The sequence below is a fragment of the Myotis daubentonii genome, chromosome 6, assembly GCF_963259705.1.
Source record: "Myotis daubentonii chromosome 6, mMyoDau2.1, whole genome shotgun sequence".
Classification (NCBI taxonomy): domain Eukaryota; kingdom Metazoa; phylum Chordata; class Mammalia; order Chiroptera; family Vespertilionidae; genus Myotis; species Myotis daubentonii.
This window is the reverse complement of record NC_081845.1, coordinates 9,029,243-9,053,561: the sequence shown is the minus strand read 5'-3', so window position 1 is coordinate 9,053,561 and position 24,319 is coordinate 9,029,243. Positions and strand designations below refer to the sequence as shown.

Genomic DNA, 24,319 nt, shown 5'->3' with positions numbered 1-24,319 from the left:
TTTTTGTTCTCACTCTATGTCATTGTCTTAGGACTTGCTCAGTGCTGTAGAGGCAAAGGAAGCTCTGGAAAGGGAAGTTCAGATCTTCCGAGAAAGGCTGCTTGCAGGCCAGCGGGCCTGGGATGCTTCGAAGCAGCAGCTGAGCCTCTTGAAGAAAGACTCTTGCGAGTTGGAGAGAAGTTTGAAGGCCAGTCTGGAGGCGGCCGCAGCCTCGCAAAGCCAGCACACCTCGTTTAGGGAGAAAATTGCAGACCTCCTTAGGGGCAGCTTGGGCATGATTGGGTCCACAGAGGAGGCCATTCTGGAGAAGATTCGAGAAATGGACAGCCAGGAAGAGAGCCAGAAAAGGGTGAGTGAGGCCTCTCCAGGACAGTGCACTCATTCACTTCGCATCCTCAGTAACTGCGTTAACTGAGTGAGTGAAAGGTATCATTTAAACGTGGTTTCAATTTCTAACTTTCAATGATGTATCGTACTTACCAAGCCTGGAGAGTCACTCACGCAACTGCTGACTACGTTGTGGGTCCTGTCTCTGCCGCACACTCCTTCCCTCCAGGTGTGACCTGGGGCAGGTTCCGCAGAGTATGGCCTGGGAGATTGTGTTCACTCACCTTCAGTACAGGGACAGCACAGTCCACACCGCTTATCTGAAGCCCCTGGGGTCCAATGTGTTTTTGAATTCAGAATTTTTCGGAGTTTAGAAAGGCGATAGAGGAGGCAGTCTGCCACAGCCCCCCTCGGTGGGGCCAGGGACAGGCCCTGTAATCTACCACACGCATCGTTCTGCAGTGACACCCGTGAGCAGCCCCTCCACGTGCGGCCCTCCCAGCTCATGCAGAGTCTCTTGTCACCTCGGGCCAGGGCTTGCTGCCAAATCGGGGCTGTCCAAGCTTTATCGGTAAATGAGTTACAGAAAGGCTGCCAGGTTTCAGATCGTTTTGGATTTTGGAATTGCAAGTAAGCATTCCTAGATCTCTAAGTACCTGTCTCATAAGGTGGTTGTTTACTGCCAGTGCTTAATGCAAAACAAGTTGTTGTTATGTCCTTCACACGCCGTGTGACAAGTAGCAACAATAAATGTGCACTGTTGCTGCCCCTGCTTCTCCCCCTCTCCCTCCTTCGCTCCTCCTTTTGCTAATGTGGAGGTGCCTCAAACAGCCTTTTAGGGGACCTTTGTAACAAGTGGAGAAAAATGATTTGATTCGCACCTATGACTGGAGCTTATTTAATTTTGTTATCTTGTTTATACTATTAATAAATCTCACGTTCTGTAAAGCTTTGCTTAGTCAACTTCAGCCCAACTCTAAGTTATCATCCAGTGCAAATGATTGAAGTTCTAATTAATGAGGTTTAAAGTGAGTCATACCCAAACTCTATGTGTACTTCCATTAGGAACTGTTTCTTCTACTAGTATTTACAGGCGTGGTCAAAAGGAGACAATGCGCATGTCCATTTCTTAATGTTCCCGAACACCTTAGAGTGATCGTTAACTCAGAGTTCATGGCTGCACTAGCAATCTCCTCTAGCAATATAGCATTTTAAATCCCCTTCAAGAATTCCGTAGCATTCACGTGTGCTCTAGGAGCAACCCCCGTGACCGCTTTGTCCAGTATGGGGTTCTCCTCTTTGTGGATATCAAGTGCTCGTCCTTGTAAGAAGTGTGGGTCTGTGAGAGGAACCCCGTTTTCCTTGTGATTCAGTACACAGATAGGCCCTAGATGGGGGAAGGAAGTTATTTACAGAACTGAGAAAGAAGGACTTCATTAGGCTATTTACCTTGAATAGTAATAGATGGACTTCAATAGCTAATGGTTCTTTGCCATTTCATTTTATTGCTTCCCTCTGCTATTTCCCCAAATGTTCTCAGAAGCTGTTTTAATTCCAGCATGTGAAATGTGGCACAAAATTGTCAGCATAATGTATATGTTTATTTTGTAAAGCAAAACGGTGTAAACTGGTTAGGCTGGATGGCCTTCCCCCACTTCCCATAACAATTACAATGATGCAGTGTCCTTAGTGCCTTTGTCTGCCTTTCCCACCCTGTAATTTTTTTTAAGTAGCCGCTCTCCCCACTTAAAAGCCTGAAATCAAGCATATAGCCAGCCTCTTGTGTGACTCATCTTCAAGTAAAATCAGGAGAAAATGGGTTTCATATATTGTCTTAGAGATGTTTCTGAATAGCGGGAGCCGTACAAATGGATGAATGTGTTTGTTGGGAGGCGGCATACCCTGCCAGCTGCCGTGGTCAAATACAGTCAAAAATTGAGTGACCCCCACGGGGAGGTCCACGGCGGGCTCAGGCTGGGCTCTGGCGGGGCTCTCCACTCCGGGTCGCCTCCTGCTTTTCTTGTTTACCTCTTTGCTCTTCATTCCTACTCTGCGTTATTTGCAATTCTCATCAGGACACCACCCACGCTTTTTCAAGCAGCCATTTCTATTGTTCCTTGCTTTCATGCTTATAGCAAAATCTAATATTCTTTTTTGAAAGCGTTACTATATCTTAGGGAGCAGACTTCCTCAGCGTGGGCACTGTTGAAATTTGGGGCTGGGCGGTCGTTTGTTTGGGGGCCATTTTGTGCCCTGTAGGATGGTCAGCAGCAGCTCTGGACTTCTCCCCACTAGATACCACTCACATTTCTTTTTCCACAGCTTGTGACAACCAAACATGTGTCCAGACATTGCCATGTGCCCCTGGAGGGGGGGTGAACTTACCCCCCCCCCCTTGAAAACCACTCTTTTAAAGAAACATTCTACTGTCCATTTCCAGGATTTCTACATGAGTATTTAGATGTTATTTAGCCTTGAAATTTCAGGACACTCGTAACACGTGTTTTTGAAATGACGTCTTGCACAATGACAGAAAGTTGCGACATTTTCAGGTTTTAGTTTAGAATTTTGAGGCCAAATTAAAAAAGAAAAATCTTTATTGTTGAAAGTATTACATAGGTCCTCCCCCCTCCCATTAACCTCTTCCAGCCCACTCCCCCTCTCCTCGCCAGACCCTCACCACCCCCTCACCACCGCATTATCTGTGTCCCTGGGTTATGCATATATGCATACAAGTTCATTGGTTGATCTCTTCCAACCCACCCTCCCCTGCCTTCCCTCTGAGGTTCAACAGTTTGTTCATGCTTCTATATCTCTGAGTCTATTTTTGATCATTAGTTTATTTGGTTCATTAGATTCCACATATGAGTGAGATCATGTGATACTTATCTTTCTCTGACTGGCTTATTTGGCTTAGCATAATATTCTTCAAGTCCATCCATGCTGCAGTAAATGGTAAGAGTTCTTCCTTTTTTATTGCCACATAGTGTCCATTGTGTAGCTGTACCATAATTTTTTTTAAATATATTTTATTGATTTTTTACAGAGAGGAAGGGAGAGAGATAGAGAGTCAGAAACATCAATGAGAGAGAAACATCGATCAGCTGCCTCCTGCACACTCCCTACTGGGGATGTGCCCGCAACCCAGGCACATGCCCCTGACCGGAATCGAACCTGGGACCCTTCAGTCCCCAGGCTGACGCTCTATCCACTGATTCAAACCGGCTTTGGCCATAGTTTTATTTTTTTATTCACTCATCTGCTGATGGGCACGTAGGCTGTTTCCAAATCTTAGCTATTGTAAATTGTGCTGCTACGGACATAGGGGGAGGCCAAAATTTTTGTCTCCCTTTTAGATGTTGCCTCACTGGTTAATCATCTGCATGAGAATTATGACTGTGATTGATTTCCATGTCATTTCCTAAATTAAAGATAAATTAATAGAGGCTCACAAACATTTATCTAGACCAGCGGTTCTCAACCTTTGGGTCGTGACCCCTTTGGCAGGGGTTGCCTAAGACCATCGGAAAACACATATGTAATTACATATTGCTTTTGTGATTAATCACTATGCTTTAATTATGTTCAATTTGTAACAATGAAATTGGGGGTCACCACAACATGAGGAACTGTATTAAAGGGTTGCGGCATTAGGAAGGTTGAGAACCACTGATCTAGACCAAGCTCTTCTGTCCTGCTTTATGTACACGTAAGGCTCTGTTTTCCCCATTGGCGTGCATCTTGGTCGGACAGCTCTGTGAGAGCTGCGGGGACCCAGCCCGTGTCCCGAAGGACCTGAGGTGTGTCCCACAAGTCCACACGCCCCCTCCTGAGCTCATCATTCTGCGCTGTTCTTAGCCTTCAAGTCTCCTGAGCAAACATTTACCAAGAAGCTTCCACAGACTCCCATTGGCCTTTCATTGTCCAAAAGTGTGTCACATAGTCACCCCTGGCTACAGGGCACTGGGAAGAATGAACAGATAGGGATTTGGGCTCTCCCAGCCCCTAGAGCAGTGGTTCTCAACCTTCTGGCCCTTTAAATATAGTTCCTCATGTTGTGACCCAACCATAAAATTATTTTTGTTGCTACTTCATCACTGTAATGTTGCTACTGTTATGAATCATAATGTAAATATTTGATATGCAGGATGGTCTTAGGTGACCCCTGTGAAAGGGTCATTCGACCGCCAAAAGCGTCGCGACCCGCAGGTTGAGAACCGTTGCCCTAGAGTGTATTAATATCCTAGGATAGCTGTAACAAAGTACCATGAACTGGAGAAGGAAGATCTTAGACAATAGAAGTGTATTGTCTCACAGCCCTGGAGACTAGAAGTCCCAAATCAAGCCGTCAGCAGGATTGGTTTCTTCTGAGGGTGTGGTAGGGAATCTGCCCCATGCCTCTCGCCTGGCTTCTGGCAGCCTCAGCTACCACTTGGCTTGTTCTCTCTGTTTTCACATCATTTTCCTTTTATTAGTATGTGTCTCTGTGTCCAAACTTCCCCTTTACATAAGGATATGAGTCACATTGGACTAGGGACCACCCTAATGACCTCATTTTAACTTGATTATCTCTGTAAAGACTCCATTTCAATGGGGGGAAAAGAAGACTCATGTAACACTTCAAACAATAAAAAATTTAAATAAAAAAGAGACTCCATTTCCAAATAAAGTCTGAGGTACTGGGGGACTTCAACATACCTCTTTTTGGGGGACCTAATTTACCCCATAACAAAAGTTAGTCAACTAAAGGATTAGGTAGTCAATAGTGTCAGCCACACATACTGACAGGAAGGAAGGAGAATTTGATAGATGTTCCACCTGGCTCCTGATAACTTATTTTATATATTTCTTAAGTGAATAACTTGAATAATCAGAAGAGTCATTTAAGTCCAAAAGGCACTGGTCCTTAAGTGACTCAAGTGGCTCCTTCTCCAGTTTAGAGCTCTCGTGTTTCCATTTGGCTCAAACTTAGTGCAAAAGAACCTCTTTGGTGAAATCAACAACAACTTGTCCTTGGGAAGTGAATTAATTCTTTAGGGCATTATTACTTCCCTTCCAAAAATCAAGCTGCTTGGGTTTGAAGTGTGGTTTACTTCAGTGTCCTTTTTTGTTTAAAAACAATTGAGGTAGGTATTCTTTATTACATCCCCCCCTTCCCTCCCCCCATTCCCTACCTTTATCTAGTGCCGAAATCCATGGCACATTCTGTCCCATAGACTATCAGGGGTATATTAATAGTCGATATTAAGAAAAAGAGAGAAAGAAATGCTTCGTGAATCTTCAGACTTCTTGGTGTGGAAATCATACCACCAGTTTCGGTGGGACATCTATGTTCATCCAAGCACTGGCATCTGATGTTCCCAAGAATGGAGTCAGATTGGAACATTCATTTATTAGATACTTTTATGTAAATTTAGCTCTGAAAAAACTTGGTAGTGTATCCACTGAGACCTCAGTAAGCTTATGAAGCCGAGTTCTGATGCATGGAGTATGGGGAGGTTCTCAGCTGTTTGATCCTCTCTGGACACCGGAACCTTGAGAGGGCAGCTGGTGGATCTGCACAGTTCACCATCGACATCCTGGTGGTTTTACAAGTTCTACTCTGCTGAGTCTTCAAGGTCCATGGGACACTCTTGGGTTCACACAGGGTAAGGATTCAGCGCAGTCCCTCTCACCTTTGATTCAACATGCTTGTCCCTTATTTGTCCTTTTTAGAAAGACTTCAGGCTTTGTGGGCTGAAAATAAGTAGAGAAACATGACGTAGGACACAGGACACTTCCCAAAAGGCCCCTTGAACTCTGTATGACAAAAGCATAGCACTGACTGAAACAACATACTGCAGGAGTGATACTGATGGTAAAAATGTATGCGGTGTGGTGAACTTCAATTGAGTGTAAATACCGTGCTACTCAAATGATCTAAATGATCTCACCTAATTATCATAACAAAGTCTGTACATTTCAAAGAGGTTAATTACTTGCTTTGGTTAACACACTGGCAAGTAGTAGAGTTGGAATTTGAAACCAGGACGATCGGACACCTAAGTCCCTGTCCCACAGTCTGGTCTACATTAGGATGTCTGCTTCTTCCTTCAGGGTCAGTATTACTTCCTCAGTCTAGCTTCCTGCAGTTGTTCAATGTGTCATCTTCGAACTGGAGTCTTTACGGATTGATTTCTATGGAAGTGTGCTGACTGTGGCTAAGTGATCACTCAGTTTCCCATCTCTCCAGTTGAGGTTTTCTGTGTTTCTGTGGGATAGGAGAAGTGTTGAATGATCTTCAGGTAGAAAGACTCATTTCCCACATGAAGATAAATGTGGAACCACATTTTCTGTTGCATAGGAATGTGCTGTATAATATGATATCATTAAACAGTCCCCAGGAGGCAGTATCTTGGGGACGATGTTGATGGCCATTGTTTTGTAGGTTGTACTTGGTATGTTGTACCAAGACAAGCATACCTTTCTCTTGCATTAAGATCAGATCTATCATTAGTTAGGATGGGAAATATGAAATGATGGTTCTCAGAGTCTCATATTCTGTAATGAAATTTGAAATTTCCTTGGGAAATATAATTCCTTGGATGTGGCATTGAGCAGCTTGCCATAAATATTTGATTTCCAGCACCCTCAGAGGTCTAGAATTAATGGAAACAGCCCTGGGACCTTGAAAACGATAGACGTACAGGATTAAAGAGTTTAGAGGTCAAGTAGTCTATCATTTCTGATTAGAGCACTTTAACCCACCCCAGCACATTCTTAACTAATGATTGGCCAACTTCTGGCCACCTCCAGCAACTGGGAGTCTACTAGCTGACATGGAAAGTTGCTTAAAGTGTGAGGTAAAAGCAAAAAGATAAAATGGCAAATATAGTGTCATCTCGATGATATTTAAACAGTGCATGCAATAAGTTATTTGAAAATATTAATAATTGCTATCTCTGGGCAGTGAGATCACGGGGATTATTTTTTTGGCTGATTTATGTGGTTTTTTTTTGTTCTGAATGGATCTTTTACAATGGGTATGCATTACTTTATAATTATAGGGACCAGGGAAAATTTTTTTTCTTACATTGAAGTGAATTCTTTTTCTGATTTATAACTATTGATCCTCAGCTTAAGCTCTGAGGGTAACTCAGAACAAATCTGATTGTTTCAAAATATTTAACACAGTTTTAATTTCTTCTTGCCTTTAAGCATGGTTGTTTATAGATAGACAAACAGAAGTTTTTTTTTTGTTGTTTTTTTTTAAACGAAAGCAGTAAATCTGAAACCAAGATATTTCAATTTCTGTGAGAATGGTACTATTATGTAAATATCTACTACTTTCCCCCCTCTCCTTTTCGAAAACAAACCATCAAAACCATCAAAACAAAATTTATCACTCACACTGGGTGTTTTTATTGAATTCAACGTTTTATGAAAACTGGATTTGCAAGAATCAATTTGAGTTTCTCAAAGTATACCTGCGGTCTTTGAGAGCTTGTTTGGAGGTTCTAGCAAGGTAGCGCAGCTACTCGTATACCCTTGACCGAAGACTGGTCCTCTCCTGGGGCGGGGGGGGGGGGGGGGGGGGAGTGTGTGTGTGGGGGGTCGTCCTCTTCGACCCAGTGCGCAGCTTCCGGAGGGACGGGACGCACATGGATCGGTGAGGGAGGAGGGGGACACCCGCCTAGCCAGCCAGATCAGCCGAATCAACCCTGGCGATCAATGGGGTAACAGATGTTGCAGCCAGATCGCCCTCACATCCAACCTGCGGTCTTTGGTAAACTTATGTTCTTGGTTTAAGGGAAGGTCAGGACAAAGAGAGCAACTTCACAGAAGGGTGGAAGCACTGGGCAAGTGAGGGGTCGTGCGAGTCTTGGGGCATTCAGCAGGGAAGCAGTCACCTTATGTCCTGCCTGCTTGTACACTGCCATTGATCCTATGCAGAATCACCATATTAAAATAATTTTGACCTTTCACATGTTCAGACGATAACATTGCCCCATAACTGTGTAGCCCAGAGGCAGCACCACTGACGGTTAGTGAAGGAGTAACCGTACTCAATAGAAAATGGAGAAGGAGCTTGAAGCAATGCAGGGTGGGGCACAAGTGGGTTTCCAGTTGTGAGTACATGAAACAGAGTTTATTCTCGTATTTTATTTTCACTTATTGTATTCTTTCCCATATGAACACCTGTCAATCTACTTTTGCCCCACCCTGTAGCTTTGTGCTCTTGAATTCACTGATAACTTCTCAAGGTTGCTTATCAAGATGAACTCACTGCATAGTCTTTAAACCACTACAGATGGTAGAAGAAGAATGATACTTATATAGTTTTTTTTTTGACACTTGTATAGGTTTTAAAAGTACTATCTGTCTGAACTCTTTTTCCAACTAAGCTTTAAGATTCCTAAATTAATGGCAGTTTTAGGGGTAAGTAAATGTTATCCATAAACATTTATGGAGTAACTTATTTGAGGAATGAGATAAAAATTAAAAAGGCCAATCAAAAATATTTTATTAGGTAATGGATACAGATTTATTTCAAATTACCTATTTCTTAATCCATTTTTCTGAAGAATCTGGATGATGTTGATATAAATAATATGCTGTTTGCACTGAGCAGTAGATTTTAACACTTCAGCGCATTGAAAACAAGGCTTATTCTTGTTTTGTTTGTTTCCAGATGGTTTCCCAGCTTGAAGCCCAAATATCTGAGCTTGTTAAACAGTTGGAAAATGAGTCTGGGTTTCACCAGAAAGCCCTGCAGAGAGCTCAGAAAGCTGAGCACAAGCTGGAGGCCCTTCAGGGTCAGCTGACACACCTGGAGGGGGAGCTGGTGTCCGGAGATGTTTTGCGAGACAACCTGAGTTTTGAGAAGCAAAAGGTAATAACCGGAGGGCATGTCCATGGGTGGATACATCTGTTGCACTGTAGTATTTTACCTGAAATTATTCTGAGTTTTGCAGCAATTCGATAGATGGTTACGCTCTGAATCATGAGTAAATTTCAAGGAACAATGGGTATTGTTTTGAAGTCTCTTCCTATTGTTTGGCACTTCCTTGATTCAAATGAAATCTAATCATTCAATTATATCTAATTAAACTTAACGAATATATTGGACAGCTGTTATATATGAGATGCTGAAGGCTTGGAGGGTAAGGTATGAATGCATAACTCACGATTCATCTTAAATGGCTCATAATTCAATAGAGGAGCCAGTCATTCAAATAATTTGCTGTACTAAAGACTATAAGTGTATAACAGGGGTACTGATTAAGAAAGAGCAGCAGGAGCCCAGTGGAAAGAGTGATAGCTTCTGTATAAAGGGATGATTTTACAGGGAGACTATAGTTGAGTTGATCATTGAAGGGTAAGTAGCATTTTAGTGGGGAGAAGGGGCAGATTCCACAGGTGACATATGTGAGGGGCTTTAAAGAACAGGTAGGAATTTGTCCGGCAGAAGAGTGGGGAAGGGACCTGAGGCAGAGGGAACAGCAGGAGGGATGAAGGAAGGGAGGTGTAATAGGACTGTTTAGAAGATGAATGAGGCACAAAGAGACTGGGTGAGGCCAAAGGTGGGAGGTGGCTCTGGAGGCAGGTAGGGATAATTGAGGTAGGTCAAGCTCATTACTGGAGGCTTTATCCTATAGGTAATGGGGAGGCATAAAAGGGTTTTGAGGAAAAGACAAAGGTTTTCTGAAGGCAGAATGGCTCTGAAGTTCCAGACACTAAAGGTAGGGAGCCCAGTTGGGATTCTTAGAAAGTTCAGATTAGAAGATAATAGGTTGCAGGTTTGATTCCTGCTCAGGGCATGTTTCTTTATCACATGGATGTTTTCCTTCCCTCCCTCCCTCCCTCCCTCCTTCCCTCCCTTCCTCCCTCCCTCCCTCCCTCCTCCCCTCCCTCCCTCCCTCCCTCCCTCCTTTCCTCTCTCCCTCTTTCTCTAAAATCAATAAACATATACTTGGGTGAGGATTAAAAAAGCAATGGATTGCTTCAGTTGTCAGGAATTTGTATTTATTTATACATGAAATTGCCCGAGTTATTGCCATGAGAAAAAAATCTCAAAGATGGAACCCAAATCATGGAATGATGACACAGAAAGCACATTGATCGATCTGGTTATCCAGCAAGTACTTAGTAGACATTACGCTACATCTGGCATGGCCAGCTGAGCCACAGAAATCAAGTGGAGGAAGGTCCCAGAACATTGTCATTTTAACCTGTTAAAATGTGAACTTTGCCCTACCTGGTTTGGCTCAGTGGATAGAGCATTGGCCTGCTGACTGAACTGTCCCAGGTTCGATTCTGGTCAAGGGCATGTACCTTGGTTGTGGGCACATCCCCAGTAGGGGGAGTGCAGGAGGCAGCTGATTGATGTTTCTCTCTCGTTGATATTTCTAACTCTCTATCCCTTTCCCTTCTTCTCTGTAAAAAATCAATAAAATATATATTTTTTAAAAATGAATAAAATGTGAACTTCGACTTTCCTGATAACAACTCCATTTTGGAGTGTTGTTCCTTTAACTATATGATACATTAACAACTCTTAAATACATTTTCTCTAAGCAAAAATGTTGTCCAAAGGTTGTTTGTATAGAGAGTGTTGTGGCAACTGGTTAAGTCCTCATTTTCCACTTTTGAGGCCTGGGCCACATAGGGTGGGAAACATCTCCATGGAAGGTCTGGATGGGTGGATGCCTGGGGCTGGATTAGCCTAGCAGGGGCATGGTGGCAGCAGCATGTAGCAAAGCAGAGAGATGGAGAAATAGCTGGAAGCATGCAAATCTGTCATATGGCAAGGTTAAGAAGAGTGTATAATATTAGATTGAACATCAAGGTCACTGACCAGGAGAGTCAAGAGAATATGGTCAAGGAGCAGGACATGGAGCTGGCAGGGTAGGTCAGGAATTCATTACCAAACTTTGGTGTTGGGGGGCCAGGTTCCTACTGGGTTTAATGAGAACTACCTGTAAATTTGGGAGAAAGGGGAGGATTGTGTGAGATCACCTGTTAACTTTATTTTTGTGTCCCATTTTCATTTTTGTTCTTGGGTGTAGTATCTTAAATTTCTGGACCAGCTCTCAGAGAAAATGAAATTGGACCAGATGGCTGCTGAACTTGGTTTTGACATGCGGCTAGATGTAGTTTTAGCTCGTGCAGAGCAGCTGGTACGCCTCGAGAGCAATGCCGTCATTGAAAATAAGACCATCGCCCACAATTTACAGAGAAAGGTAGGAGAGGTGGAAACTTGCCAATGTTGAGAGAATGAATATCTGTGAAACTTTAATATTGAAATATAACTTACTGCTACCGTATTACCAATGTGGCCAGGAAACATGACTATAATAATATGTGTTTAGAATCTGTTTCAAGTCTGAGTGATGGCAGGTATCACCTAAGGTTATGTTAGACTATGAGTAATAAAGACCCAAAATAACAGTGGCTTAAACAAGTAGAAGTGTTTTGTTTTTCTTCTGTTGCATGAATTCCTGGAAGTAGGCAGCTTAGGGCTAGTGTGACAGCTCAGCTCTGTGAAGTTTTGAAGGAACCCAGCTCATTTAAGCTCATTGGTCACCCATCCCTAGGGTGGTCCTTATCCTCATGGTTAAAAATAGTTTTTAGAAATATTATATCTGTGTTCCAGCAGGGAAGTTGGAGAAGGAAGGGATGCAGGAGAGGGATGCAAAAGAGCAGACATGAGCTGTCTTAAAGGAGGTTCCCAGAAATTGCTCCATGAGCTTGTGTTTATGTCCCATGGAATATGTTCTGATGGTTAAAGCTAGCTGCAAGGGAGGCTTGAAACAGTAATCTTTACTCTGGCTAGCCATTTACCTAGCTGAAAAACGTGCTGTTTCTATAACTATGGGAGAGGAGAATTGGGGAACAGTTAGCAGTCTCTGCGTTTGTAAAAGCTCTATTAGACTAGAACGTAGAGAGAAGAGATTTTCATTCACTCAAAGGGACAGTTAGAAACAGTTTAGACTAAATAAATGAATGCATGAAGAGGATAAAAATATAATTATTAGTTATGTAATTATTGGCATTGGGGAAGGAAAAAGGAAAACACAAATGTATCCTTATAATAGTTCTTAGGGGAAAATCCTGTGGCAGAGTTACAGTGCGCAGGCCATGTAATGAGTCCCATCTGGGTTCCCAGTTTGGCTCCGCCAAGCTCTGTGACCTTGGGAAACTGCATTCCTCTCTCCCTCTCCTCATACCGAAGATGGGACAGCACCTCCTTCAGGAGGCTGTACATTTCTAATAAATAGCATTTTGAACGCTTGGCTCATAGAAGATGCTCTATTTACATTTGACCTCCTCTCCACGTACTGTATCTTTGGGAATATTTTAAAAAGAAAGGAGACAACCCCTGTTACCATCAGAGACATTGAATGGAGCTACAATTTTTTCTGAAGTTTCCCTCAGATAACTGAATTTTTTGTCAATATCTAATACCATTTTTTCTTAAGTCTTGTGTAATTATTAAAATTACGTGTGCACAGAACTTGCTAGTGTAAATTTGCAATAGAGTGGACTTCAACATGAGGAAGCTCCAGGAAGGGAGGTTAGTTAGAGAAATATTGAAAGGGCCGTGTTACCAAGGGTTCCGGGCAGGGACATTGCTGTCACCGTTAGGCAAGGTACTCAAGCCCACATTCCCGTTAGTTCTTCACACCTCTGAACACTTAATAAATGCAGTCAGTAATGGGGGAAAACGTGTCCCAGCTGGTTTTGCTCAGTGGGTAGAGCCTGCAGCCCAAAGGGTCCCCGGTTCAATTCCTGTCAAGGACATGTACTGGCCCGGACCCTGGTAGGGGCTCATGCAGGAGGCAACCAATCAATTTGTTTCTCTCACATTGATATTTCTCTCTGTCTTTCCCTCTCTCTTCCACTCTTTCTAAAAATCAATGGAAAAATATCCTCAGGTGAGGACTAAAAAAAAAATTAGGAAAAATATGACGTTACTCAGCTCTAACATTCTATAATTCTACATGATTCTCATTCCTAATTTTTGTAACAGATGAAAGAGGTTTCTGTACTTAATAGTCCACTCACTAATTGTGACATGTGAAGCCCACGAGGTTTTTTTTCTCCTCTTAGAGCCCACAATCTTTTTCTAAAAACCACTATAATTTCCTTCATCAAGTTTAATTGTCAATGATAAGTGCTGTTTCAGGACCTGCTTGGTTTGTGGATGGTATAGGCCAGGCATGTAATAAAGACACTGATGAACTCAAACTTCCTTCAAGTCCCTTTTATTTCTAAGATTTTAAATATATAAACAAAACTTTAAAAAATGTTTCCTGCCCTAACCGGTTTGGCTCAGTGGATAGAGCGTCAGCCTGCAGACTCAAGGGTCCCAGGTTTGATTCCAGTCAAGGGCATGTACCTTGGTTGCAAGCACATCCCCAGTCGGGGGTGTGCAGGAGGCAGCTGGTCGATGTTTCTCTCTCATCAATGTTTCTAACTCTCTATCCCTCTCCCTTCCTCTCTGTAAAAAAATCAATAAAATATATTTAAAAATTTTTTTCCCTGGTATCACTTATTCTAAACAATGTTTCTTGGTATCACTTACTTTAAAAATATATGAACTTTAAAGCAAGCTAGACTACTCACATACTGAGGGATGGAGATGAGTCAGTCTAGGTTTTTGGTGCTAATTTGCACCCTGTCTTCTTTCAGGAAAGACCAGGGCAAGTAGAGTTGCTGTGGGGTGTTGGAGAGGATTTTGTCTCTTTGTTTTACTATATTCTGCCCTTGATAAGTCCATTTTAGTTGTTTTTTTTAAAAAAAATATTTTAGTGATTTCAGAGAGGAAGGGAGAGGGAGAGGGAGATAGAAACATCAATGATGAGAGAGGATCATTGATTGGCTGCCTCCTGCACGCCCCACACCGGGGATCGAGCCCGCAACCCAAGCATGTGCCCTGAATGGGAACCAGACCTTGACCTCCTTGTTCATAGGTTGATGCTCAACCACTGAGCCGCACCAGCTGGGCTCATTTCCATTGTCTTAACAGTAATTTTACATTTTTATTAGATGAACATTATGTTGGAGGGAGTCAGGTGTTGAGAGCCTATTTCTCTGTGCATTTTCTCTGGCTGTTCAATCTCATACTTTGCAGCTACAAAATTAATTCTTCAAGAGATAGAAATAAAAATGCAATCAGGAGAAGGAATCTAGTACCATTTTTTAAAATGATTTAGCCATGAGGCTTATTGAAGTGTGGACAAAGATCAACATTATCTGAGTAATTCATTTATGTTTACTGGCTGTTCAATGCAAAACTTCCTGTTTGTGGCAAACCAGCTCAAGACCCAGAAAGACAGACTGGAGAGCAAAGAACTGCACTTGAACCTCCTCCGGCAGAAGATAGCGCAGCTGGAAGAAGAGAAGCGGCTGCGGACGGGCCTGGCTGTGGAGAGGGACGAGGCCAGTGCCGCCACACGGAAGTTACAGAAGCAGGTGGAGAGGCTGCAGAAGGACCTGAGCGCGTGCCGGGAATCGAACACTGAGCTCAAAGCCAAACTGGCTGACACCCATGAGCTTAAGGCAAGTGCTCGGCTTCGCTCCCTTGTTGCTTTGCGCTGGTCACCGTACACGCTTCTGCGAAAGAGTGCCGGCCCCACCGTGGACACGCCAGAAAAAAGAGGAAACCTTCCGCTGGTTTTCTAGAGTTGTGGGAAAAGTGCAAAAATTACACAAGTCAGCAATTTAGCTCAGGTTAGTGGCTCTTTCATATTCGAAATAGAGCTGTAGTTGCTGTGGGAAAAGTCACTCAAACAGGGTGATGTTAAGTCCAGAAAATGAAAACACGTCTTTAAAATGAGGGCGACTATGATTTTAGGGATCCTGTAGGGTTTCATGATGTAGAAATTTGCGTGGGAAGAAATGAGAAGAGTCAGGCAGGTGCCGGTGTGCAATGTTGGTCTCTGGGAGTTGAGCTGTATCAGGTAGCGAGGAGGGTAGATAGATGGGGTGACGTTCTGCCTGGATTTGAGGTGTCCGATTTCCAGTGAATACAGAGAAGAAGGGAAGAATCTGGTCCAGATATTTTGATGGCATGAGTATGTAACTGCATGTGCACAGATCATATTTTAAATGTTATCACTTGCACGTCCCAATATGGACGACCGCGATGTCCTGGCTCCTTGCAGGCAAGTGCGCCTCACGGGTAAAGTCAGAAGACATTTCCCCAGAAAAGTGCTGCTGTAGATCTTCCTCACAGCAGAGACGCAGCTTGCCCAGGGGATGGGAGGCGGGGCCTCCTTGTGGTAAAACACTCCCAGAGCAGACACTGTGCTCTTCCTAAAGCATCCAAACCAGGCGTGACCCATTGGAGGGGCAAAAAGGGCCAGTTGCTCATGGAATCTGCATATTAGAACCAGCAGGCCTCATTTTAATATTCAACTCCAGAATCACGCTACCTCCCATTTTATCTCATTAATTTTCCAAATAATGGTACTCTGATATGTTGTTTAAAAACGATAACTGTCTTAAGACATGTTCATCCTGCACATATGTTTGACAAAGTTTATATAAAGATTTTATTCTTACCCATCGAAAAATTATGAGTTCAGTGAATTCCATTGACCCATGACTTATTTATGCAGTTTTTCTAAGTAAATACACAAGAGAGATCAGCATTCTCTTGTCTTCTTAGATTAAAACTCTGGAACAGACCAAAGCCATTGAAGACCTCAGTAAATCCAGAGACAAACTGGAGAAGATGAAGGAGAAGGCTGAGAAGAAGCTCATGTCCGTCAGGTCGGAACTGGACACTACCGAGCATGAGGCCCAGGAGGACAAGGAGAGGGCCAGGCACACGATAGAAGTGGTGACCAGCGAATTGAAGACGCTAAGGAAATCTCTGGAGGAAGCAGAAAAGAGAGAAAAGCAGGTGGGTAGACACCTGGTGATGAAACCTTCCTACTTAGGAAAGATAGGACAATTCCAAAGCTTGATTATTATTCACACATTTCTTCATAAACAATTTACTGAACATTCTTTTTTAAAAAAAATATTTTTATTGATTTCAGAGAGGAAGGGAAAGGGAGAGAGAGAGATAGAGACATTAATGATAAGAATCATTGAGTGGTTGCCTCCTGCACGCCCCACACTGGAGATTGAACCCACAATCTGTGCATGTGCCCTGATGGGAATTGAACTGTGACCTCTGGTTCATAGGTTGATGCTCAACCACTGAGCCATGCCAGCCAGGCAATTTACAGAACTTTCTATATCACTTCAACGTCTCTGCCTGCCATCTAGCATCTTTTTTTTTGGCATTAAAAGAACCATTATGGCCCTGACTGGTTTTGCTCAGTGGATAGGGCGTCAGCCTGCGGACTCAAGGGTCCCAGGTTCAATTCCGGTCAAGGGCATGTACCTTGGTTGTGGGCACATCCCCAGTGGGGAGTGTGCAGGAGGCAGCTGATCGATGTTTCTCTCTCATTGATGTTTCTAACTCTCTATCCCTCTCCCTCTCTGTAAAAAATCAATAAAATATATTTTAAAAAAAGAACCATTATGATTTATTCCACTAAGAAAAATAATTCCTATTTTCATGGCACAGATTGTAGGAAAGAAAAAGACATTCTTATCAAAGCAACGGAAAGCCTGTGAAAAGCCAGGTTCTGGTTATGGGGAGGTTTTTATGATGCTCGCTGATTGCTTCTGGAGGTTGCATCATCCCACATCTTCTGATGGTCACCAGGGCTTCAGCCTCGGAAGGTCAGGATAAACCTCATCTCCATAGAGATAAGCTGCAGGAAATAGTCCCAAATCTCCAATGGTGGCACCCAGACTTGAAGGCCAACCAAACCCAGATGTAAACCATAAAGCAGGTCTTATTTGCTCGCCAGTCCAAGGAGGAGAGTGTTATCTGGTGAGCACATCAAGAGGTCAGGCGGGAAGAAGCATGTCCCGGGCAGCCTGACCCCCGATGCTTTGGCTTTCATCTCATTCTCTGGTGCTCCAGGGGCCCAGAGTGGACTCTGATCCTAGGATATTTTTCTCTCTGGCTGCCTCTGCTCTGGCTCATGTGTCAGGCAGGGTCAAGGAAGGCCAAATGACGCGTGAGCATTCTCCGAGTCAAACCACTCCAGAATTAAGAGCTTTGGCCATATTTGAAAGGATGGGGAACTTCAAGGAAACCTTTTCATCAGGGAGACAAGGCTGGAGAAAGCGTTATGTTTCCCAAGTTGGACTCAGCGTAGGGAGAAGGCTGGGAAGCGAACTAGCATAGGGTGGGAATGTTTGGAAGGCAGATCTGCATGTAATATCTGTCTTCAGGGTAGATCACACTTCTCCTAAGATGGAAGGCACCTCTAGTGAGGCATCGCCCAGCTGTCCCTGATTTATCTGCTTCTGCTTCAGCCTGGGATCACCAACCAGTCTATGAGAATTGGAAGGGGTGTGAGGCACATTTCCACCATTGTCTCCAGTCCTCCCCCTACCCGCCTCAGTGTGTGTGTGTGATGGACTACTAGGGGTTTCCAGAGAGTCCAGTGTTATGGTGGTGATCTGTCTGATGTGATTTGAGTATCATTTAGAAGCCCTTCTGTTGTCATGAGCTCATAACTTTCTTGCCATTTGTTCTTCCTTTAGTTTGAGAGGTTCATTGCCAGTAGCATTCTAGAGCATAAGGACTTATGACCATGGGCACGACCACTCTATCATTTGTAAAGCACCTCCTAGTATGCAGAACACATACACAGCCATCGTTTCATTTGGTTCCAGAACAGCCCCGGGAGATAGGTCTGTAGTTATTCCTACCGTGGAAGTGAGAAATGAAATCTTAGTTAGGTCAGAGTCTTATTCATGGTTGCTTAATTGGGATTCTTGACTTGGTAGCCAATACCACATGAATTGGCTCATCAGAAAAGTGGTTATGAAATTGCTGAAGGTTGGTGCCTGAAAGGACTTCAGAGGTAATTTAGTAGGCTAGCCTTCTTATTTTATAAATGAGAGAACTAAGGTTAATGAGAGTAAGTCACTTACCTGCCTCATGCACACCTGGGTTTTCCATGTTTTTTGTTGTTGTTGCATTTGGCTCAGCAGTAGTTGACACATTTGCTGTCTCAGTTACTGTGTTTCTGTTTGATATTCCAGCTGGTGGACTTTAGGGAGGTGGTTTCCCAGATGCTGGGCTTGAACATGACCAGCCTTGCTCTTCCTGACTATGAAATCATCAAATGTCTTGAAAGACTGATCCATTCCCATCAGCATCACTTTGTCACCTGTGCTGGCCTCAAAGATGTGACTACCAGGCAAGACAGGCACCTGCAAAGCCACTGAAAACTTCTTCATTGAACACTGGATCTCTTGAGGAGCTAAGGCATGGGACACAATGCTCAATTGAACAAATTCTCCAAACCTTTGAAATTTGACCAATAGGTGAATATTCTATACTTTGGTGATAGAGTGAGAATCCATCATTGACAACAAAGAATCTCAAAGGTAGATAAATGTTCGCCACTAAAAACACCTGGTATTTCATTTGTTGGCACTTTGGGACCCAGAAGAATTCCGCTAGATTGCATATCTAGAACGAAAACTGTCAGTAGAGAATTACTACTTATGGAGTATCTCTTATGACTCAGGGCTTTAGTACCCAACTTAATTCTCATAACCACCACACAGAGAAGCTTTGATGTTTTTATTTTACGACCTCTCTGGGGCTCTGAGAGGGTGTCACCTACCCAAGATTGCAGTTGGTTGGTGACAGAACCGGGAGGGACTCTACGTTGACTCAAAAGCCGTGTCTTCTCTGCTACTCCACCATCCTCCAGTTTCTCCTGGCTCCCTGTGTTTTGGTGACAATTGCCTGCATATAGTCAAGACTTGCAGTCCAGAAGTAATTAAGGTTTATGAGTGTAATCCATATGATTTCTTTAAAAAAGAAATGTACCTACTTATTTGGATAAAACATGCATAGTCTGAGGTACTCTAAGAAACCTATGTATTTTCAAATGTTGCTGCCAGATTGCATTAGGTGGTAATTTTTTAATGTTTGAACAGGGCTGATCTCAGTACTTTCAAAATGGAGCCATTAACATGAAACCGATAAGATGAAGACAGCCTACACAGTTTTATTTACCAATATATAAAACACAGTCATAGCGAGCGTACTTTTTCAGAATCCAGATTTTATTATGAATATCTCTCACTTTCTGCCTTCCTTTTAAATTTCTATTTCACAGATATTTTTCAGGAATTTATATATTTTTTTAATTTCCAAGAGAAAAACATGTTACTCTTTTGGGTGATTATCATATTTCTGCCACATCAATTTTTTTTTTCAGTCCTTGAGAAAAGCATTGGTGTCTAATTAAAGGAGAGAGAAAAGTAGATTATAGCCAAATATTAAGAGAAAATGAAAAGTCTAGCTCAGGTGGCGTGGCTCAGTGGTTGAACATTGATCCATGAACTAGGAGGTCATGGTTCAATTCCCAGTCAGGGCACATGCCCAGGTTTTGGACTCGATCCCCAGTGTGGGGCATGCCGGTGGCAGCCGATCAATGACTCTCATCATTGATGTTTCTATCTCTCTCCCCCACTTCCTTCTTCTCTGAAATTAATTTAAAAATATATTTAAAAAGTCTAGATGAGAGGAAATGAGTTTGATACTTGCAGGCTGGACGACAGGCCACACAGAGGGAGAGTGACCAAGGATGGCCACAGGGGTGGGTCGCCTCTGCCGGCTTCTCCTTCATGAACAAAGATAGTATGAAGTAGTGTTTCACAACTGAGGAAACACGCCTGCCCAGCCCTGTGAGGACAGGAGCTGTGTGCAGCAGGCAGGAGGGCAGCCTCGGTTTCCCCGGGGAGCTCCCCACATGTAGTCCAGATGCGTGGCTGCTGCTGTGGACCCACACTCAGCCATAGTGGAGGCGGCGGCTGCACCTCTGGGTGCCTGGAGGATGGGGATGCTGAGAGGCCCTGCGTGGCCCAGACCACAGGAAGCAGTCGCGGTGGTGGTGGTAGGGGCGAGGGTGGGAACACTGATTTTGTACATTCTCCAAATGCAGTCTTTAATAAACTTTTTATTTTCTCTGTCAATTTATTTCTACACTATTCAAAAAATACATCTAACAACATCACTTTAAAGACATACGCTGTTATAATATTGTTTTCCCACGTTTGACTTATCATCACTTATATAGCATGTCTCCAAAACATGTATACACACTTCAACAGCTGATAGCTTAATTTTGAAAATGAAATGCATTTTAATAAACATGGCCTTTGTAATTAGTCAAAGTGTGTATATATGTTTTTGGGGGACACCCTATATTTCTATATTTCTATGAGGCTCAGAATGGTCCATCATTACTAGTACTGCACTTTATAATACACAATTCATTCCATTTATCTGAATATATATTTATATAACATTCCCAATATATGACTCAAACATATATACAATAGTCTTTAACACATACATAAAAATTAAAAATATCTGAACATAACCCTTACAGATTTCTGATAGAAAGCATACCATCATATGGGATAAGAAAAATACCTTCTGTCTGTGTATATAATCCACGCACACATTAACTGTCCTTTGGACAAATCCAGAATCACTTTAATAAAGCCATGTCTTCCTGGTTAAATTGCCTGCTGGCTGTTGGCTTTGCCTTGGTGCATCTGTCCTAGCATTGGCAGCCAGCTTCACATTCTTGTGTCAGACTGTGTTCTTCCATAATACTCATGTGTATTTTATGTTGTCCAATAAAATGCATTAGGTTGATGTGACTTTTCTAAATAGAGTTTTAAAATATTTAACACAAAGTCTCCTACCAAATACACTTGAGCGATAGTTGCTACTGAGGCCATTATTCTGGTCATTGTTGAGACATTTAAATAATTGCATGAAGTATCTCAGGGAGAAAAGTTAATCTGATTTATCTGAATTTCAGTTTTACCTCATAGTCTGTCTCATAGATGAACAGCGAGTGATTCAAGGTCAAGGTGTGGTGGGCATAAAAGCTGTTAAAGAACGTGTGCATTATTGACACGGCAATAATACTTAGGACTTAGAAACAGAAACGAATTTTCCCTGGGGAAGCATTTCATGGTTACACAACACAACCTTTGACCAGGAAGGCTCTTTCTACTTTATTCACATTTTTGCACATCCCACCTTTCATCAGCAAGAGGGGTCTGCATGCTTCTCTTTTCCCTACGCAACCTCCATACGGTTATTCCTTTGCCTTATCTTTATTATTATTTTTTGTTCTTTTGTTGTTATTTTGCCTTATCTTCAGTTTCTTGGCCTTCCCAGCTCTCGTACCTTTCTGTGCTTTTGTTTCAGCAACTCACACCCTTGACTGCAGTTTACAGAAATCCAATTTAGACTAGCTTAAGCCAAAGAGAGAATTGGGGGGTGGGGGTGGGGGAGAGTCATTTGAAAGATGCAGGGGTAGACCAGGTTCAGCATGGCTAGATCCAGGGATTTAGAATTCTCGGGATTCTTTTTGCTTCTGTCCGTCTTCCACCTCTGCCTGGTCGGCTTGTCTTTGTACGTTGGTCTCACTTTCTCCTTCTGCAGAGGGGCCCTCCGTGCTGCCAGGAAAGATGCTCACAAGCAGCTACACGGTCTTTCCAGCTCAGGAGCTGAGAAAAAGAGACTCTCTGCCTCCAACATCCATGGGAGAAATCTCAAAAAAGAGTCTGATCTCTTCTTGGTCATGTCGCCACCCCTGGACCACGCACTGTAGGTAGCCAGGGGATGAACACACTGATCTGCATCCCATGGCAACCCTCGCAGTGAGGGGGGGTGAGGGGGGGCCGAGGCCCTGGGATGAGCTGTTCACCCAGAAACACACGTAATGACAGACAGAAAGTTCCCCAAAGCAAGAGAAGCTGGGCAGACCCACAGTCAGCATCTGTGACAGATGGTCAAATTCGGGATCATCTAATGACCTAGAACTTCTCTGCCTCTAAAATCTTAACCTCCTATCATCCCAGACCTCTTTTCTTCCTCCCAAATAGCTCTTCTTTGAGATTCCTTGGTCCTCATATGATGTCCCTCCTGGCCTTGCCCATCCCCACTCCATCGGCAGCCCATGTGGATATTATTGTTCATTTTTTCAATCATCCCCTTCCTAACCCTTAAACTCCCTTTTCCCTTGCCCGTTTACCCTCAAATTTGAATTAATCCCAACTACCAATGTTTCTGCTGCTTTTCCTGCGCACTGAATGAGACTGGAGGAAATCACAAAATCACAGCTAAGTTTCATACTAAATTCGTGGCCTTTGATCTCATCGGAGCCCTCTGTACTAAATGGTAGTCATTCACCGTTTTCCCGGTGAGATTTCACTGCCATTTTCCAAAGTGATTATTGCAAATATTCTTCTCTGCCTCGAGGTTCTTCCCCTGTCTCTTTCCTCTTCATTGTCAGCAGATAATCTCATCTCCTATTTCACTCAGAAAATAGAAGCCATTACAGGAAATACCTTTCATATCAGATCCTAATACAGCCTGCTATGTGTCCACACCCAACCTTGCTCTCTTCCTTCTTCCTGTCTCAGGTTACTGCCTCTACCTGCTTCTCCCCGACCACTTGCATCCTCAGCAACTTAGTTTCACCGGTTGTTTTCCACTCTCTCAACTGTTTTCAACCTCACCTACGTTAATGGCTTATTTCCACCTGCATTTAAATATGCGGATTGAAACCTATGTAATTTCATTAACCAATGTCACCCCAATAAATTAAATAAAAAATTTAAAATATATTTAAATCTCACTTAAAAAAAAAAATCACTCCCTCTACCCCACAAGTTCTGCTTAGAGCTTCATTTCCCTCTTTATCTTCACAGCAGAAGCATGTGAAAGTGTGGTTTATATTTCTGCCTTTCTGGTCTTACCTTCCATTCCTTTATTTTATTTTATTTTATTTTATTTTATTTTATTTTAATTATTTTTTTAAATTTTGTTTTATTGCTTAAGGTATTACAAATGTCTCCCCCCCCCCCCCCCCCCCCCGACCTTCCCCTGGCCTCCCTTAACCTCCCATTCCTTTAATCACTTGTTACAACCTGGCTTCTGTCTGTCTCCACTCACTCAGCTCTCCCACTGTCGTTAGCAAATCCCTGTTACTTTTTAAGTGCTTATATGACTTATCTTTCTGTAATATTTGATACCATCGACCATTTCCTTCTTGAAGCATCTCTTCCATTAGCTTCAATGATGCTTTATTCTTGTATCTGTGGGTGTTTGAGTTAGATTATTTTAAGGTTGAAGGAAACAAAACAAAACAAAAAAAGAGAGAGATTAATGTAAGGATAAGTGTGGATGTCAGTATGGGTGGGAATCGTGACCTCCCAGAACTCAGTGAAGAAGGGTCCTCCATCCTGAGAACTGGAGTGCCCAATGCATGGTGCGGGGTGGCTCTCGGCCGGTTCCCTTCCCCTTCCCACAGATGCACGTTTCTTTTGATCTCATGATGACTCATCCTCTCCCTGCCTCTGCTTCTGTGTCTCAGCTGATGCCATCATCACCTCTCCTTTTCTTTCCTACGTTTAGTTAGCTTCTCCTTCTGTTCACTCAGGGCTGCCCCGGTCTGTGTGTTCTCCACTACTGCCTGGCTTTCCTGTATGTCTTTCCATTTCTGCTCCCACCAGGCTGCTCCTCTCTGTGCTTCTCCTCCAGAGGGGAACCTGGTCAGTGAAGCAGCCACTCTTCAGGGTGAGGTGCACCTGCCTTGCAGGCCAGTGACAAGCCGGCAGATGGGTTTCCCTTAAGTCAGGCACCCATTTGCCGTGCAGTTGACTGAGGTCACAGAAGTGGGGTCTCATGTCTGTCTCCTGGGTGTCAGTGTCCCACAGGGGTCTGTGCTGGGTCCCCTTTTTTCACACACTGTACACACTCCAGTGCATTAGCCTTGTGACCTCGCACCCGAGAATGTGTTACTCATCTCTCTGTATCTGTTTCCTCATCTGTGAAACAGATACCTGTTATGGGTTGAATTATGTCCCCCCCAAAAGATGTTGA

General features: G+C 43.2%; 2 protein-coding genes across 2 annotated transcripts in view; both read left to right on the top strand.

Annotated features, from left to right (window-relative positions):
- LOC132236652 (coiled-coil domain-containing protein 170-like) overlaps positions 1-14,994 on the top strand; it is a 62,669-nt gene extending 47,675 nt beyond the window's left edge. The window contains exons 6-9 of the mRNA XM_059699739.1: positions 32-349; positions 8,999-9,199; positions 11,376-11,549; positions 14,629-14,994. Of these exons, the coding sequence (XP_059555722.1) occupies positions 32-349; positions 8,999-9,199; positions 11,376-11,549; positions 14,629-14,994 (1,059 nt within the window). The remainder of the gene's footprint in view (positions 1-31; positions 350-8,998; positions 9,200-11,375; positions 11,550-14,628) is intronic.
- Positions 14,995-15,457: 463 nt separating this feature from the next.
- Positions 15,458-20,577, top strand: LOC132236651 (coiled-coil domain-containing protein 170-like). The gene is made up of 3 exons (XM_059699738.1): positions 15,458-15,493; positions 15,983-16,219; positions 18,433-20,577. The coding sequence occupies exons 1-3, from the start codon at positions 15,458-15,460 to the stop codon at positions 18,616-18,618; spliced, it is 459 nt and encodes a 152-aa protein (XP_059555721.1). The 3' UTR covers positions 18,619-20,577.
- Positions 20,578-24,319: the final 3,742 nt, after the last annotated feature.